The following is a 19,929-nucleotide window of genomic DNA, read 5'->3' as shown; positions in this document are numbered from 1 at the left end:
CGAAATATAAAAAAACAGAAAACCAATTTCGGTGATAAGTAATTTCCACTGGGAATCTTTCAATCCTTACAGATCATATCCACAGTTCTTATAACAAAACATTATGAATTAGACCACACAACCGAACTTTATAGTTTGATTTTGACCCTTTTTTCCTTCAGTTATTCCAATATTTCTCAACCAAAAAGGTCTAATTAACGACACAATTGTAAAATGTAACTAAAAACAACAAATTTATTACCATATATAATTCAAAATTTTCCCCTCAGTAAAAGGGAGAAAAGAAAACATAATGTTTCGCACTAACAATCTGATTTTCGCGATCGGCAATTGCTTGACTCTTACGATAGGAATTGGTTTGATCTTCTTCTCCATAAATGCTGGTCATAGGCACACGTCCAAATGCCAGAGATCGTTACAGTTCCCAATTTTTTGGACCGGTCTGGTTATGTCGGTCTTGGCTCTGCTGGGTGTGATATGTTCTTTTTGCAACACTGATAAACTCCTCTTCGTTTTCGTCGCTTTTGTATTTTTTTGGACTATCGGCCTTATTATTTCTGCTATCATCTTCATTTCTCTTACAAACGTAGGTCACCATGGTAAGCCATTTCACCTTGATGAAGCAAATTCACTGCAGAAAGGTTTTTTTAAGGACATAAACTGGCAACGTTTCAAGACATGTTTTGTCGAACGAGGCATATGCAATGTAACCACAAACGTCGCTGTAGACCCCGTCCACAATCCTGTGCAGGTAAATTATGTATACAAAATATCTTCAACTTTTCTGCCTGTATGTTTTATTAATAAATTTTTCATATTCTCTAAATTTCTCATCTGTACCATACTTTTCAAGTCTTGTTAATTAGACGTGGTGATAAAAGTTTTTATTTTCTAAATTCCAACATGTATGTACAATTTGTCAAAAGTGAAACAAGCTTTGAGAATGACAACATTTATGATCTGAGTTCGAATATTTTGTTTGTGATTTTATCAAGTAGTTTACATAAATCAGTGGATGTCAAATCAAAAATATATAGCATGTGAAATTGTAAGCTATGTATCCGTGTATGTACTTATATATGTATATATTTGTGTAAAATACATATATACACATATATATAACTAACTTCTGTATAAAATACAAAGTATTAAAACACTATTTCTGTCAGAAGAAAAAAAAAAAGACAAACTCTTCCACCAAGAAATTAATCATACTGAAAAAAACACTTTTTTTTTTGTTTTTATATAATCAAGTGGGGATGCTGTAGACCTCCATTATACTGTGGATACGAACAAAAGAATCAAACATTCTGGGAGATACCAGAAGTTAATAAAGCTTTGGGAGCTAAAGATACTGGGGAGTGCAGTATATGGAGCAATAGGCTGGACATACAATGCTTCGATTGTGACACATGCAGAGCAGGATTTCTCATCATCCTTCACAAGTACACCGAGCTCTTAATCATGTTAGCCTTCATTGAAATTCTCTTCAACATATTTGTCTTCTCCACCGTCTTCCACAATGAGAGAAAAGCTCGGAAGCATAAATATGGCGGTCCACCAATCTCTCCTATTATACTCTAGTCATCTCATTATATTGTTTAGATCAATTTATAAGGTATTGTTAGGAAGTCGCAATAAGAACAGATATACGTACAATGTCTAAGAATTTTCTCCCCAAGGTAATTCCTCAATATTGAAAGATGGGTATAGTAATGTGTATTTGTATTTTTCTGATCATACGTTGGAGACCCTTTAATTAGTATATTTGGATTTCGGATTGAATTAGGAATTTTTTTTTATTTTAAAGATTTTTAGAGTAAATTTTACTTGACCCAGTAAGTTAAATCTAGTTGTGTATTATTATTATTAAAAAGAGGATTACCCAAACCTGACTTGCTTGGTCCTGTGTATAAAAGTTGACTATTGAATCTTTTATTAATTCATAACTGGTGAAAATTTGGAAAAGAAAATATTATTGGTCAAATTAGTGGTGTAAAGATGTTCTCTTAGGTTATTATTATCTTACTGTTTTGCACTTATTTTTCTTTTCAAAAATTTCTAAATATCCAAGTGGTATCTCATATGTTGTTCGTACAAAGTTTTCTTCAGTCTAAGCACCTCGTTTAATGGCTGACAATAAGATGTCTCCTTTCCATCACAGGTATAAAGAAAAATAGACTTTTTAGTAAAGAAGTAATAAGCTTTGATAGCTCGTAAATAACCACAAGAATATCATGAAAACCTAAAGTTCATATACCACAACTCTAGGTTCCAAAAACCAATGTGCTAGCAAAATAACCAAAGAATTATGATTACTCAGCTTTTGTATATCAGCAAAATGCCAAAAAAATTATAATTAATAAGAGAAAAGCATACTAGATATCCAATCAATGAATCTTCCAATAGTTTTAAGAAATAAGAGAAATCTATCATTGAATATACAGTCTCCAACAAAGCAATAAGAGAAAATACCTTTTGATAATCAATAACTTGTTTATGTTTCTATTCTTTAGCAATAAGCCTTGCATTGTATCTCAAAATTGCCTTTAAAATTTCCTTTAACTTTTTACATCTATATGACTTAAAAATCTTGTTGACTATCTTGAAGTGAGACAAGCTCCCAAGTGTCATTCCTTTTGATGATTTGAATTTTTCATCCATCTCTAAAATCCATTTGTCCTCTTCATTGGCTTCTTTAAAGCTCAAAGACTCAATGTCACTAAGTAAGAAAAAATATTTTTACCTTTTGACCTTTCAATTTCATATCAAATATCTTAAAGACTTCAATATCTCCTTTACTATTCACTTTATCTTAATGAAAGAGATGATAATGGTGATAATACATGGGAAGAACGATTAACATGATATGAGAAAATATTACCTAGGACTTATTAGACAATTGAATTTTCATCTATAAATTGAGGAATGAATTATGATAAGATCCTTCATCTTGAGCACTTCAGTCTCACAATGCTTCTTATTAAACTTACTATTGCAACCAATTATGGTATTGTTATTCTTTTGATTGACCAACTTGTAGTGTCTTGAACCTTCATCATAGCTAATGAAGATGATATTCTCATTTCTATCATCAAACTTTGGTCTTTCTTGCTTTTCAACATGCATATAAGTTACTGTTGATTATCTCAGGATTTATTTGAAATTTTTGTTGAAATTTAGTCTAGTTTTTAGCTGATTATTAGGAGATTTGATTTTATCTTTTTGTTTCAAAAAGTAGCTATCAGTTTATTCTTATTCTCCAATGATTTTTAGCAACTTTTTTTGTCATTTCCTTTGTATTTCAGTTTTGCTATACTTATTTGAAGCTTGAATTCAATAAAAATCCAGATTTTCCAAATAATTTTTCTGCTTATGCTTATTTACAAATTAACAGCTACTAATTAAAGACTTTTAAGCACAAGATGTTTAACTTCTTTCTAGTCCATACCTTTTTATTATTATATCCTTCAAGCTATTGGTTAGAGATCGATTAGAAAGGTATACTATATACATATACAACTATTTTAGCCTAAAACTATTTTAGCATCTTCTTGTTTTTAAATATGGTTCTCACATTTTTAAAGATTACCCAATTCCCTTTTGATGTCACCATCTTATTTTCTCCCAAACATTAAAAGTGTTGTTAAAGGTTTTGCTGGTATTTTCAAGATTTAAATACCTACAATAATAGAGTTTTAATATAACTTTATTCATAGACTAAAGGTTGAGCATTTTTTATTGTTTGGAATTGTTGAGACATGAGAAGAATCTTGTTTGTCTCCATCCTGTAGTTACCCTCACCCATCAAAGTTTACTTATTGATGGCCATAAAATATGATACTACTTCTTTAGGTTTTCAATCCTTCAAAGCCCTAAAATTGCTGACACCAAGGTCTAAGGAAATTGTTCTATACTTGTGATGTTAAACAAATGGATGCAAAGGGTCCTTTTTGCATGGAAAATTAGTTAATAGGCTTTAGAGCTAGTGTTAATTTTTACTTCCTTCATATGATAGCACTATCAAGGAGGATAGAAGAGATTCCCACTACCAATATGGATAAGTATATAATCACATACTACTGGTTTTTATATGTAGCAAATAACTAAGTACGAAATCACTAATCACATATATAGGTCCACATATGTACTTGATCACTTGGTACGAGCGAAGGGAGGGTAACCTGCAATAAGTTACAAGAGGTTTGATGGCCAAGAAATAAAACAAACTTACAAGGACAATCCCATGAGAGCTGACGACAATATGGGAGCTTACATGGAAGCTCATGGTCTCAAGAGAAAGTTCAGCCATACATTCTCCTATAATTTAGGACACATGACTAAAAAAATATGCATGGAGGAGAGTTCCATCCGAGAAAGAATTCCTTCCCATGAGAAATTTTTCTCCATTATTCTTCTCTTTATACAAATTGGCTACAAGGAGTCTTCTCCATAAAGAACTCAAGAGATCCATGTTAGAATAAAAATACTTTCCAAATCAGTAAATCTGTAAATCTAAATACATAATCTCATATTGAATCAATGAAAAAAAATAAATAGAAGTGTACCTTGATTCATTGTGGAATATTCGATTGCATCCTGTAGTAGGTACTTTTGAATAAATACGATGCCTCAAAAGCTAGTTTTTTCTAGTGAAAAGATTTCAGAAAAATAAAATGGCGATCTGATAATTCGAGGATCATAACTGCCTTTTATATCGAAAACTTCTATAATTTTCATTTCGTTCATCATAAAATGAGAATATTACAAAAATGATATTAGCATATTACAAGACCATACTTAAGTCTGATAGATTAAGGTCTAATACTATTTAACTGTATTTGATCACTTTTAAATGAGTCCAAAAATTGATAGTTTGATACGAATGCCGAGCCCCGCATTAAATTCACATGTTAAAAAAAATCTAACAATCTCCCACTTGAGTTTTATGTGATACCTTAACTATGCACTAACTAACCGTAGGAGTATTCAAAACTATATTATCAATACATGAATGCATCACCAAATAATTCCGTCCATCAATCATAATGACATAGGATCAAAGCAGCCTTCGCTATAGCTATCGTAGCTAAACCCATCAATGGTCATGTATATCAATAACCAAAAAACATGGATCAAAGATGGATATGCAACATGAAAATTACATGTTATATGATCTAAGCATGCCTATTTCCAACTGGTTCTGTCTTAACCTTAGTGAGATCAATTGTAAGAAAACTCAGAGATAATATATATAAAGAAAACTAAAATACAAAAATCGAAATGAAACCATATATACATAAACTAAAACCAAAACTAGAGTACAAAGTTTATGACATGTCTTAAAATATAAAAGCAATTAAGGGAGAAAACTCCTACTGAAACTACACATCATTTAGGGATATAACACCTATATGAGTAGTGTGCTCATGAAAGACCTTAGGTGGTAATTCCCTAGTGAGCAGATCTGTAATCATAGAATTTGTTCCAATGCACTCTATCGATATCTGCTTACTCTGAACTCTTTCTTTAACAATGATGAACTTAATATTTATATATTTTGACTTTGTCGAGCTTCTATTATTGTTGGAATACATAACTACAAACTTATTATTACAAAGTAATTTTAATAGTCTTTCTATGTCATCAACAATATGCAGCCTAGTGATAAAATTCTACAGTCATATTCCATGATTGGATGTCTCATAACAAGCTACAAACTCTGTTACCATAATAGAAGAGGATACAAGTGTTTGTTTGACACTCTTCTAGGAAATATCTCCCCTAGTAAGTAGATATAGCTTAATGTAGATTTTTTGTTGTCTTGACATCCGGCGAAATCGGAATCAGGATAACCAATGATCTCCAACTAATATGACTTCTTGTATGTGAGCATATAACCTTTTGTTCTTTGTAGATACTACATGACACGTTTGACTACTTTCTAATGATCCCTACGTAAATTGCTTAAATATCTACCTAATATCCTAATAATGTACGCAATATCTGGAAGTGTATAAACATGTGCATATATAAGACTCCCTATAGTTGAAGCATAAGGAATCTTTTGCATCTCCGCAGTCTTTAAGTCATTATTGGGGCATTGACTTAGAATAAACTTATTTTTTTAGACACAGGGGAGTCACCTGGTTTACAATCCTGCATGCTAAACTTTTTAATAGCTTTTTCGATATAGCTCTTGTGATAATCTATGAATACTCTAAAAGCGATCCCAGTGTATTTGAATCCCTAATACAAAAGAAACATCCTCAAGATCTTCTATATCAAATTTCTCTATCAGAAATCTCTTGATTTCGTGCAATAAACCTATATCACTACTGACAAGCAGTATGTTATCGATATACAAAACCAGAAAAATATACTTACTCTCACTGAACTTGTGGTATACAAAATCTTCCACTAAATTCATCTCCTAATCAAACGAGATGACAACTTGATGAAATTTATAATACCATTGACAGAAAGCTTGCTTAATTCCATAGATAGATTTCTTTAGTTTGCAAATAATTTGTTGTGCATCTTTGGTTACAAAGTTTTATGGTTACACCATATAAATTATCTCATCAATATCACCATTTAAAAATGTTGTTTTAACATTCATATGATGTAACTCAAGATCAAAATGTATCATTAAAGTTATTATAGTCTTGAAAGAGTCTTTCGATAAAATCAGAGAGAAAGTCTCTTTATAATTGATGCATTCTTTCTGTGTAAAACCCTTAACAATAAGACGGACCTTGTACCTCTCCACATTACCTTTCGGATCCCTCTTAATCTTAAATATTCATTTGCAACCAATGAGTTTCTCATCCTTAGACAGTGGGACAAGATCTCAAATATCATTATCCTTCATAGACTTTATCTCTTCATCCATGGTATCAATCCACTTTTGAGAGTAATAACTTTTCATGGCTTGACGGAAGTTAATAGGATCATCTTCCTCCGCACCAATGTCAAACTCATATTCTTGGAGATATACAATATAATCATTTAGAATTGTACTTCTTTTCTCTCTAGTGGATCTCCTTAATGGTATAAGTTATTGAGGGTGTGAAGTTTGTGCTTTAGGAATAGTTTTTTGAATAGGAATGGAAGATACTATGAAATTATCTTGATTTAGATTTGCTTCTTGAATAATGCTCAGTATAATAATATTATCCTAATCATTGTCAAAAGCAACTGAGAGAATAGGAATATCGATCTATTCCTCTTAAAAGACAAGATCTCGAACTCTTTTCTCCCTCCCCCCCCTCCCCCCAAACTCAACATCTTTAAAGAACTGGACATTTCCTGTCTCAAGAATTATCTTAGCAATGGAATAATAAAACTTGTAACCCCTAGATCGCTTAGAATAACCAACAAAATAACAACTAATAGTTCTGAAGTTCAGTTTCTTTTCCTGTGACCTATAAGGCCTAGCCTCAGCTAGATATCTCTAAATGAACAAATATCTTAAACTAGGCTTTTTCCTCATCCAAAGCTTATAAAGGGTCTTTGTAGTTGCTTTAGTTAGAACTCTATTAAATAAATTTATTGTGGTCTTTAATACTTCTCCTCAAAGCGATTCAGATAAGGTAGAATAACTAATCATGCTCCTCACCATATTCTTAAGTGTTATGTTTCGCCTTTTAGCAACATCATTCATGCTAGGAGAACCTAGTATGGTGTACTGTGGGATGATACTGCATTCCTTTAGAAATCGAGTAAATGGCCCTGGACATTGTTCACCTTATCCGTAAGATCTACCATAGTATTCACCACCATGATCAGATCTAACAGTCTTAATCCTTCTATTGAGTTGGGTCTTAATTTTTACTTCAAAACTCTTGAACATATCTATGGACTGGGACTTATCATAAATGAGATATAGGTAGCCATAACTAAAATAATCATCTATGAACATTATGAAATATTGTTGACCATTCTAAGAAGCCATGGGGAAAAGTCTACAATTATCTGTATAAATGAGTTATAATACGTCTACAGCCTTGTTGGCACTTAATCTTTTAATGTTTGTCTATTTTTCCTTGATACAATAGACATATGTGTCAAAATCTGTAAAGTCAATGCGATCTATAATTTCATCTGACACAAATCTTTCAATTCTCTTTTGGGAGATATGACATAATCTCTTTTGCCATAATGAAGCAGAATTATCCTTGGTTAATTTTTTCTGTACACCTCTTGTACCAACAGGCAATTACTCATTATAAGAAGTAACTGTATCACGCAAATAAAGATTATCATGTGCCGATAAAGAACCAAAACTAACTAGATTTAAACTAAGAAAAAAACTAAATCTTTCATTTCTAAATAAACATGAATAACTAAATTTGTCCAATACATAAATAAAAATTATATTCTATCTAAATGACAGTATAATAGAAGTTTCTTCTAAATACAAATAAAATCCAATCCTTAACAACAAAAAAAACAAATATTTCTCTAAGTACCACATATGATAGTTAGCGCATCACTTCTTCTAGTTTCCTGGAACTTAACAAAAGAAACAAATATTTTCTTTCTTAACCTTTTGTTACTTATTTTGTTTAATTAGAACCACAATATCTTTTACTGTTTTCTTTTTCTTATTCTTCTTAGCCTTTGAAATCACAGCTAACTTAGCACTTTTTGTCTTATAAGACTTTAGCCTTTCCTCTTCCTCAACATAGTGTGAAATTAACTCATCGAGAGTCCATGATTTTTGCTGACCTCAATGTCTCCTTAAAATTATTATATTGTGGAGGAAGAGAGATCAAAACAATTTGCACAAACATTTTTTCTAATATATTCAAACTGAGTTTGTAATACCTCATACTTAATATGAGGTGCAATTCCTACTCGTGTCATTTTTATGCAGTGGGCCCACAAAATATACATATACACATCAAAATTTATCATATAACCTCGTATCTTATGTGATGTATACAATAATTATGTATACAGAACATGAAGTCAAAATTTAGAGTTTAACAAAACAAAATTAGAATTTCTCGAATATGCACAAAATATACAAAACAGGAACCCTTTTTACAGGTTCTATTCATCTGGCAGTGGTTCTGGCTCTTCTTTCTTATCTTAAAAATGTCAACGTGAAATTTAATGAGCTTTACCAACTCAATAAGTATTTTAATTCTCTTAACCCAGATAAGATTTAATACAAAAAATACAATATGAGACAACTACAATAGTGATATTTTAATACAAAATTCATTTATTTCTTTTTCAATTTCACTTGTTTATGATCAGATTTCGTAACTCTCTCGAATATCATATACAATTTTCAAATATATATCCACATACCCTTAAAAAAACACATATATACTCTCGAATGTCAATCATAGCCTCAAATATGACCACATAACCACATACACACGAAGGATCACATATACACTTGAAAGGTCATTTCTAAGGTTTTCATCACGTCATGTCGTTTGTGTCGTCATTGAGGAGAGGAGAAATGGATTCCCTCATCACATGGATAACACACACACATAAATCTCACAATGGCCACAACAGGTACATTTGCTAAGTGACTCACACTCACAAACATCTGTCTACGTTTGAACTAGGTTTCAAACTCTATCTATGTGTAGGTTCACCATGTCTGCTGAACTTCAACCACACACACACACTTCCTTTCTCGATTCAAACTAAATGAAAAAGGAATTTAAGGTTCATACCCTAATCACTCGCATCCTCTCATTTCTTATTTCTCATTTATTTTCCTCTCATTCTATTTTTTTTTTTTTTTTTGAAATCTTATTTGACTGATCATTTTACCACCATAATTAATCCATTTATTTTTATTTGTTTCTTTGTGTTATTTTATTTCTTTTTCAACTTTCCACTTAATTAATAATTTCCTTTCAGGTTTAAATCCATTTCTCATCACTGTCCAAGTATTCCTCAGTCTTTGGGTTTCTTTTCTGGTTTCATCTCTTCATAAATTTTCAATAGCTTAGGTTCACTGGTTATAGGTTCGGATTATATTCTTCATTGAAAATCAGGTCAGTATGTATTTAAATTTTAAAATACACATAAATTAATAAAATACATGCAATTTCAAAATTTTGAATCCAGGTTCAAAATTAAAAATACATACATTCTTACGCAACAGTCTTATTGAATCCACCTAAACGTCCTAATTCCCTGTACGCACACGACACAAATTAATTAATACAATTTTAAACACTAAAAAAAACTAATTTAATCGAATTTATGGGTTTCAATGGCATCCCAATGGAAAATCTCGAAAACATCGATATTCGTACCTGAGAAAGATCTTTTGGCTTCTCCTACGGTAAATAGACTTTCCGTACTTGAGATAGACTTTTCAGCTTTCTAAATGGTGAATCGAAATCTCAAAGGGTGAATCCAATCTCCATTCCCGAGGAAAACCCTTCGGCTTCAACGGATGGGTCAGTTTCCCCACTCTCGAGGAAAGCTCTTCGGTTCTTATACAGGTGGGTGACCCAGCCGAGCTTGCACGGTCAGCTTAACACTAGCCTCACTCCACCGATGCCCAATAGCCACAAAAAACACAAAAAAAAGCTTTACATTTCCGGTGTGGGGCAATTAAGCCTCAGTTTGGCTCCCGGTGATCTTCTAGCCACCCTGCGGCTCCCTAGCTTACTTAAGATTCGGATGATGATTTTTAAAGCTACAAAATGATTAATGAACAAAAATAAAAAAGGATTGAAAGAAATAGGGGAAAAAATGAAAAGGACGAACCTTTTACCTCACTTACCTTGGTCTTCATCGTCGCACGGTGTCTCAGCCCGATTCTCTTCCTTCTTCTTCCTTTTGGCTCAGCTTCCACCACTCTCCCTCCTTTGCCTCTCTCTTCTTCCCTTTTCTTCCCTCGCGGCGACCGTTCTCAGCTCCCCCTTCCCTTTTCTGCTCGGCCCCTCTTTTTTTCTCCTTCCTCTTCTTCTTCTCTAGCCTCCCTATTCCTTTCCTCTCCTTCTTTCTTCCTCTCAGCTTCCCCCATGCAATAATCTCCTGTCCTTCTCTCTCTTCGATTGGCTCCTCTCTCCTTTTCTCTCACTCTTTTTTGGCTACTCTAAAAAATGAAGAGAATCCCTAATTTTTTCCTTTTTATACTCGTCATCCCCAACCATTGGATCTCACAAGGCTTGATCTGGGACATTCATCTTCAATAAAACCTTAGCCGTTGGATCTTTAAGAACGTTCGATCGGGACCATATGTTTTTCTTTATTTTCTTTGCCCCCTTTCACTTCTATTTATTTATACTTTTGTCACTTTTTTCTTACATGTTTTTATTTAGATCCTTGAAATTAAATAAAAATCCTAAAATTTTAAAATCAATTTCATTTAAACTACAATATCAATTTATTTATTTATTTACTTACTCTTTTTATTTTATTTGGGGTTGGATGTTACAATTCTCTCCTCCTTACAAAAATTTGGTCCTCCAAATTTGATGTCTCTAAAGTAGGTGAGGAAATCGAGCTTGTATCGAGTCCTTAGTCTCCCAGGTAGCTTCCACTGGCGAATGATGTCGCCAGAGTACCTTGACCATCGTAATAGTCTTGTTCCTCAATATTCACTCATGTTTATCCAATATATCTATGGGCATCTCCTGATAGGACATATCTTTCTCACTATGAATATTTTCATACTTACATGCGAAGGATCATGATAGTATTTGCATAACATGGATACATGAAATACATCATGGACGTTAGCCAACTCTGGTGGCAAAGCTAATCAGTAAGTAGTAATTCTAATTTTGTCCACTATTTCAAATGGTAAAATGAAATGAGGGCTTAATTTGCCTTTCTTTCCAAATCTCATAAGACCCTTCATTGGTAACACCTTCAAGAACACATGATCCCTTGTCTCAAATTCCGAACCTCTTCTACAGTGGTCTGCATAACTCTTCTGTCCACTTTAGGCGGTTTATAGATTTTTCTTGAATAGGATAATCTTTGATGTAGTTTCTTCAACTAATTCAGGTTCAATTAATTTACTGTCTCCAATATCTTCCCAACATACAGAAGATTTACAGGGTCTGCCATAAAGTGATTCATATGGAACGACACTAATATTGGATTAATAGCTGTAGTTATAGGTAAATTTAATCAATGGTAGATGGTCATCCCAATTCCCTCCCATCTCTAGTGTACAAGTCCTAAGCATATCTTCTAATGTCTGGATGGTTCATTCTATTTGGTCATCCGTTTGTGAATGAAATGTTGTGCTAAAAGATAAGGTGTTGTCTAAGGTCTAGTGAAGACTTATCCAAAACCTATAGGTGAAACGAGCATCTCGATCTGAAACTACTGATATCGGAATTCCATAAGGTCTAACAACTTCCTTAATATATAACCTGGCAAATTTATTTAAGAAGTCTATAGCTTTTATTGGTAGAAAATAGGTTGACTTCGTTAATTAGTCCATTATCACCCAAATAGTATTATGGTTCAATATGGTTCTAGGCAAACCCATTATAAAGTCCATAATGATGTGTTCTCACTTCCATTCTGGGATAGGTAGAGGTCGGAGTAATCCCCCTGGCTTTTCATGTTTGGCTTTAATCCTCTTATTGGTAAGACATTTACTAATAAATTCATAAATGTTTGTCTTCATCTCATTCCACCAATACCGAGATCGCAAATTTCGATATATTTTAGTAAAACCTTGATGTATGGTAATTTTAGAATTATGTGTTTCCTCTAATATGAGTCTCTTCAAGTTAGGGTCATCAGGAACGCACAATCTTCCTCTGAATTGAAGCAACCAATCATTGTAAATTCTGAAGCCAGGTCTTAAACTCTATTCAGCTTCTTTCTTCAAGGTTCCTATAGCAAAGTCAATTTCTTGAGCATTTTTAATTTTCTTAATCAATACTTGCTCTATTCTCAAGCTGGCTATATATATTCCCCATTTGTGAACACTTCATTGTAATGTTTGTAATGTCTCTAGAGTACTCAATGTATCAGCCACCACATTTCATTTCCCTGGGTAATAGGATATCTTGCAATCGTAGTCCTTAAGAAGATCCATACATCTACGCTGGTGCATGTTCAGTATAGATCTCAAACATACCTCCATACAGATAATGATATCAGATTTTAAGGGCATGCACAATTGCAGCTAATTTTAAGTCATGAATTGGGTAATTTCGTTCACGATTCTTCAATTGTCTTGACCCGTAGGCAATGACTCTATGATTTTGTATTAATAAACATCCTAAAGTCTGACCTGACACATTAATATACACTGTATAAACCCCTTATCCATTTGGTAGGGTTAATACTGGAGCTGTCACAAGTTGATTTTTGAATTCTCTGAAGCTATTCTCACAGTCTGGGGTCCATTCAAACTTAGTATCCTTCTTAATAAGACGAATAAGAGAGGTTGCAGTCTTATAGAATTCTTTCACGAATCGGCGGTAATGGGACATTCCAATCCCATGATAGGCTTAACTTTTTCCGGATCCATAGCTACTCCATCCTTAGAAATCACATGACCTAAAAGGGCAATCTGTTCAAGCCAGAATGAACACTTACTCTATTTCACATATAACCTTTTTTTCCTAAGGGTTTATAGAACTCGTCTTAAGTGTTCTACATGTTCTTTTCGACTCTTTGAATAAATCAATATATTATCAATAAATACAATAACAAACTGATCTAACCAGGGCTCAAATATTAGATTCATCATATCCATAAATACTGTCGGGGTATTTGTCAACCCAAAAGGCAAGACCAAGAACTCGTAATGGTCATACTGATTTTAAAGGTGGTATTTGAAATATCTTCGGGTTTAATTTTCACTTGATGGTAACCGAATCGTAAATCAATCTGAAAAAAGGCTTGGGCCCCTTACAATTGATCAAAAAGATCATCAATGCTAGGGAAAGGATATTTGTTCTTGATGGTGACCCAATTGAGTTCTTTGTAATCTATACACATTCGTTTGGTTCCATCCTTCTTCTTGGTAAATGTCACATGAGCACCCCAAGGAAAGACACTAGGGCGAATGAATCATTTCTCTCGGAGTTCTATTAATTATTTTTTTAACTCTTCTATTTCAGCTCTTAGCAGTCTATAAGGAGCTACAGAGATAGATTGAGTGCCTAGTTATAGATCAATAAAGAATTCTATTTCACAGTTTGGGGGTAACCCTGGAAGTTCCTCAAAAAATACATCTAGGTACTCTCAAACCACCAACACATCATAAAAATCAATTTTCTCATCTTTATCACCTATCACGTCAACCTCTACATGTTAGGTTTAATAAGTTGTACAACTTAAATAACTATAATATATTGTAAATAACACCATTCAATTACGAAGTAAAAGTCTCTTCATTAGGAATATTAAATATAACTTTTTTGTTACAATAGTCTAAAGTCGCATAGTAAGCTGCTAGCCAATCCATTCATATAATTATATCAAAATCCCTCACATCTAAAAGTACCAAGTCTATCTTTAGTTCCCTACAAGTTATCTCTAATATACAATATTTATAGATAACATCAGAAGTAATACACCCGCACCTGGTGTGGATATCATCAAAATATGCTCCAACTAAATAGGTATAACACCCAATCATGGTGCAAAAATGTGTGAGACGAATGAGCATGTAGAACCAGAATCTATTAATACCTTAGCCAAGTTTTTTGAGACAGGATACATATCTTGCACGACGTCTGGGTTTGCTTCAGCATATGATATAGTAAGGGTGTACACTCGTCCCCAACTTAGAGCTTCTACCTGTTCCTTTATAAGTGGACAGTTGTGAATCAGATGTTGTTGGCTACCACACTTGAAACAGGATCGTGTAACACAATGACATGACTAATTACCATGACTCTTTTCACAAGTACGGTAGGTCGGTGCCTTACCAGGAATTGATGTTGGTTTAGGAGATATCTCTTTTACCATTCTACACCTCTTATCTTGTGAACCAAACATTGGAGTCGGCCTTTTTAGAGGCACAAGGAGTCTAGAACTGCATGCTCCTGAGGATGATATAGTAAGCTTTCTACTATTTCTGTCTTTTCTAAGACTTTATCATAAATATTCAGTTATAAAATGGTAAGAGAATCCCGAATCTCTAGGCGTAGCCCCAACTAAAATTTTCTTGCCCTCAGTCCTTCATCAGTCAGAATTGCCAGAGTAAAACGAGTCAATTCAGTGAATCTCTGAGCATACTCAACTACTGACAGGTTCCCCTGACTTAACTACATAAATTCTAACTCCTTCTTATGTCAAAGTCGTGGAGGAAAGTATTCGGCGTTGAACACCCCTAGAAAACTTTCCCAAGTGATGGGAACAGGTAAAATAGTCTGTCTGAATTCCCACCAACGATCATCTTCACCTATAAGTAGGTATGTATCCAGGATCACTTTCTGTTAAGAAGTCGCCCCCAAAACTAGGAGTATCTTTTCAACTACTTTCAACCATCCTTCAACTTCAATGAAATTCTTGGTACCAACAAAGGTAGGAGGATTAAGTTTCAAAAACTTATATGAAAATTTTGATCCATAACGATTGGTTTTGGATTATATGGAACCGGTACTCGGAGAAGACCATGTATCCCTTCCTTAGGCTGATTAACAAGCTCCTCTAACATGTAATAAAACCGATCAATGTGTTCCTGTATGGACATATAATTGGGATGTTGCGTCGGTGGAGGTTGTCCACATCTTATTTTACAACCCTACATCCAGAAAAGAATGAATTAGAACATTCTTACTCTTTAACATCCCAAAAGTTGCAAGAAATCACATTTAAACTCTAAAACATCATGCACAAGGGATGATTCTAAGAAAGTGGACTCTGATACCACCTGTAATACCTTACACTTAATATGAAGCGCAATTCCTGCTCATGCCATTTTCAAGCAATAGGCCCACAAAATATACATATACACATCAAAATTTATCATACAACTTAGCATCTTATGTGCTATATACAATAATTATGTATATAGAACATGAGATCAAAATTTAGAGTTTAACAACATAAAACGAAAATTTCTCGAATATGCACAAAATATACAAAACAGGAACCCTTTTTATAGGTTCTACCCGTCTGGCAGCGGTTCTGCCTCTTCTTTCTCATCTTAAAAATATTAGGGTAAAATTTAATAAGTTTCACCAACTCAATAAGTATTTCTGTTCTCGCAACTCAAATAAGATTTAATACAAAACATATAATATGAGACAAATACAATAGTGATGTTTCAATGCAAAATTCATTTATTATTTTCACAATTTCACCTTTTCTAATCAAATTTCTGAATTCTCTCGAATATCATATACAATCCTCAAATTTATATCCACATACTCTCGAAAGGACACATATATACTCTCGAATTTCAATCATAGTCTCAAAACATGACCACATAACCATATACACACGAAAGATCACATATATACTCGGAAAGTCATTTCTAAGGTTCGTGATACCATTTATGTCGTCATCGAGACGAGGCGAAATGGATCCCCCCATCGCATGGATAACACACACACATAAATCTCACAATGGTCATAGCAGATACATTTACTAGGTGACTCACACTCACAAACACTTGTCCACATCAGAACTAGGTTTCAAACTCTATCCATGTGTAGGTTCACCATGTCCACTGAACTTCAGCCACACACAAGCACTCCCTTCCTCGAATCAGACTAAACGAAAAAGGCATTAAAGGTCCATACCTTAATCACTCTCATCCTCTCATTTCTGATTTCTCATTTATTTTACTCTCATTCTATTTTCTCTGAAATCTTATTTAACTAATCGTTTCACCACCATAATTAATCCTTTTTATTTTTATTCTTTTCTTTATGTTATTTTATTTTCTTTTTCAACTTTTCACTTAATTAGTAATTTTCTTTTAGGTTTAAATTCATTTCTCATCACAGTCCATGTATTCCTCAATCTTTAGGTTTGTTTTATGGTTTTATCTCTTCATAAATTTCCAATAACATAGGTTCACTAGTTATAGGTTCGGATTTTGTTCTTTATTGAAAGATTATGTGTTCAAATTTCAAAAATTTGAATCCAGGTTCAGAATTAGACATATTTACACTCCTACTCAATAGTCATCTCGAATCAGCTTGAACGTCCTAATTCCCTGTACGCGCACGACACAAATTAATTAACATAATTTTAAATACTAAACAAAACTAATTTAATCGAATTTACGGATTTCAATGACAACCCGATGAAAAATCTCCAAAACATCGGGATCCGTACCCGAAGAAGACCTTTTGGCTTTCCGTTCAGCAGATCAGATTGCCGCACTCGATGAAGACTTTTCAGCTTCATGAATGTTAAATCGAAATCCTAGAAGGGTGAATCCGATCTCCATTCCCAAGGAAGACCTTTTAGCTTCCATGGGTGGGTCGATTTCCCCACTGTCAAGGAAAGCTCATCGGTTCCCATGTGGGTGGGTGATCAGATCGAGCTCACACAGCCAGCCCGACACCAGCCCTTCTCCACTACCGCTCAACAGCCACCAAAACACAAAAAAAAAGCTTTACCTTTCCAGCGTGGGGCGATTCAGCCTTGATTTGGTTCTTGGTGGTCTTCTTGGCCACCCCGTAGCTCCCTAGCTTACTTGAGATTTGGATGATAATTTTTAAACCTAAAAACTGATTAATGAACAAAAATAAAAAAGGATTGAAAGAAATAGGGGAAGAAAATGAAAAAGACGAACCTTTTACCTCGTTTGCCTTAGTCTCCGCCGTCACACGGTGTCTCAGCCTGATTCTCTTCCTTCTTCTTTATTTCGGCTCAGTTCCACTGCTCTCCTGCCTCCGCCTCTCTCTTTTTCCCTTTCCTTCCCTCGCGGCGGTCATTCTCGGCTCCCCCTTCCCTTTCCTGCTCGACCTTTTTTTTTTCTTCTTCCTCTTCTCCTTCTCTGGCCTCCCTTTTCTTTTCCTCTCCTTCTTTCTTCCTCTCGGCTTCCCAGTGCGACAATCTCCCCTCCTTCTCTCTCCCTGATTGGCTCCTATCTCCTTCTCCCTCTCTCTTTTTCAGCTACTTTCACAAACGAAGAGAAACCCTAATTTTTTCCTTTCTATACCTGTGCTCCCCAACCGTTGGATCTCACAAGACTTGATCTGGGCCATTCATCTTCAATAAAACCTCAGCCGTTGGATCGCTCAAGCGGTTCAATCAAGACTATCCGTTTTTTCTAATTTTTTTGCTCTCTTCCACTTTTATTTATTTATACTTTTACCCTTTTTTTCTTACTGGTTTTCATTTAGGTCACTTAAATCAAATAAAAACTCCAAAATTTTAAAATCCATTTCATTTAAACCCTAATCTCAATTTATTTATTTATTTACTTACTCTTTTTATTTTATTTGGGGTTGGATGTTATAGAGTTCCCCAAACTTAGCTTGAATATCAGATATCTCCTTTATGTACTCTTTTATATTTTCTTATCTGTTATATTTCAAGAAAACAAGAGTCGACAAAAGTGTATAAGAGTTTTTATCTTTTAATATTGGGATGAAATCAATATTCGTGGTAATACTTTTAGTAAAAAATGAAGCTAAATAGAGAACATACAAAAAATAAATTAATTAATACTCAAATAAAATTGTAAATTACAAAATTCAATAATGAATTTTAAATAAATATATATTCTCATCTCAAGATACCGAACACTTCATTAACACTCTATTTTTGGATAACATATTAACTTATAAGTGGTATCCTATAACAATAATTAACTACAGACAATAAAAACAAATCAAATCATAAACTTTCCTTTGTGCCAATTTAAAGTTCATATATTATACTGAATAACTGTTGTGTATTCATTACTATAAAAATTGAATGCAATAATATTAATGTATTTAACCTTTATTTGAACTGATTAATATTCGCATAAATTACATTCATACACCCGTTTATATTATGAAATAAATAAATTATCTATAAGAGATGTCACTTTGATGATATGTTGTGTAAATTAATTTATTTTAATATGTATATGCACATATTAATATTAAAGTTCAAAATTAAAAATAATTTTAAACTAAATTAGGAAGAAAATCAACTACAAAATGTCTTTAAAAAAATTCTATTTGTTTTTGTCAAATGGTTAGTATTGATCGGTCAAAGTCAATGTTGACCGTTGACCGATCAATTGTTGATCGTTGACTGGGTCGGGATCAACGGTCAACATTGGGTCCTGGATCAGGTTAGGTCCAGGACCAGGTTGGTCTAGGCCAGGTTGACTCAACCCAAACCCATATGGGCTTTGGCCCACCCGAATGGGTTTCCCTTTTTTTTCATTTCCTTATTTTCTTCTTGTGGACCAAGCCCACATAACTTAAATTTAAAACATAAAAGAAAACCCAGTATGCCCATAACTTTTTTTAAAAAAATGTCTTTCTCTTTCTTCTTTTTCATGCCCAAAGGGGCATTTAAGCTATTGTAACAGCTGAAAAAAACTTGCCATTACATACGAGATTTAACCTAGTTTCTGTTAATATATTTATCCGAAAATAAAACAAAAATCATGTATTTTTGAATTCGAAAAAAAATAAATTTTGAATCTCAAAGATCCAATACGAGAATTGCTCTGACACTAATTGTTAAAATAAAAATATTTTTCAAATTAGTATATCTATAAATCCAAACATGCAATTTCATACTAGATCAATGAGCAAAGATAAACAGAAGTATACTTGGATGTATCGCAGAAGATTCGATTGTGTTCTGCAATCGGTACTTCCGAGTCAACATGATGCCTCAAAAGCTAGTTTTTTCTGATGACAAAATTTTAAAAAGATAAAATGGTAATCTTATTATTCGGGAACCATAACCACTTTTTATATCGACAAACTTTATAATTCACATTTCGCCCATCATAAAACGAGAATATTACAAAAATAGTATCTGCAC

General features: G+C 33.4%; 1 protein-coding gene across 1 annotated transcript; it reads left to right on the top strand.

Annotated features, from left to right (window-relative positions):
• Positions 1 to 402: 402 nt before the first annotated feature.
• LOC110825635 (tetraspanin-12-like) lies at positions 403 to 1,584 on the top strand. The gene is made up of 3 exons (XM_022056108.2): positions 403 to 472; positions 591 to 751; positions 1,255 to 1,584. The coding sequence occupies exons 1-3, from the start codon at positions 403 to 405 to the stop codon at positions 1,582 to 1,584; spliced, it is 561 nt and encodes a 186-aa protein (XP_021911800.2).
• The last annotated feature ends 18,345 nt before the right edge of the window (positions 1,585 to 19,929 follow it).

This window comes from Carica papaya, chromosome 6 (genome assembly GCF_054855325.1).
Source record: "Carica papaya isolate Zhongbai chromosome 6, ASM5485532v1, whole genome shotgun sequence".
In the NCBI taxonomy this organism is placed as follows: domain Eukaryota; kingdom Viridiplantae; phylum Streptophyta; class Magnoliopsida; order Brassicales; family Caricaceae; genus Carica; species Carica papaya.
This window is presented reverse-complemented; position numbering and strand designations above follow the sequence as displayed.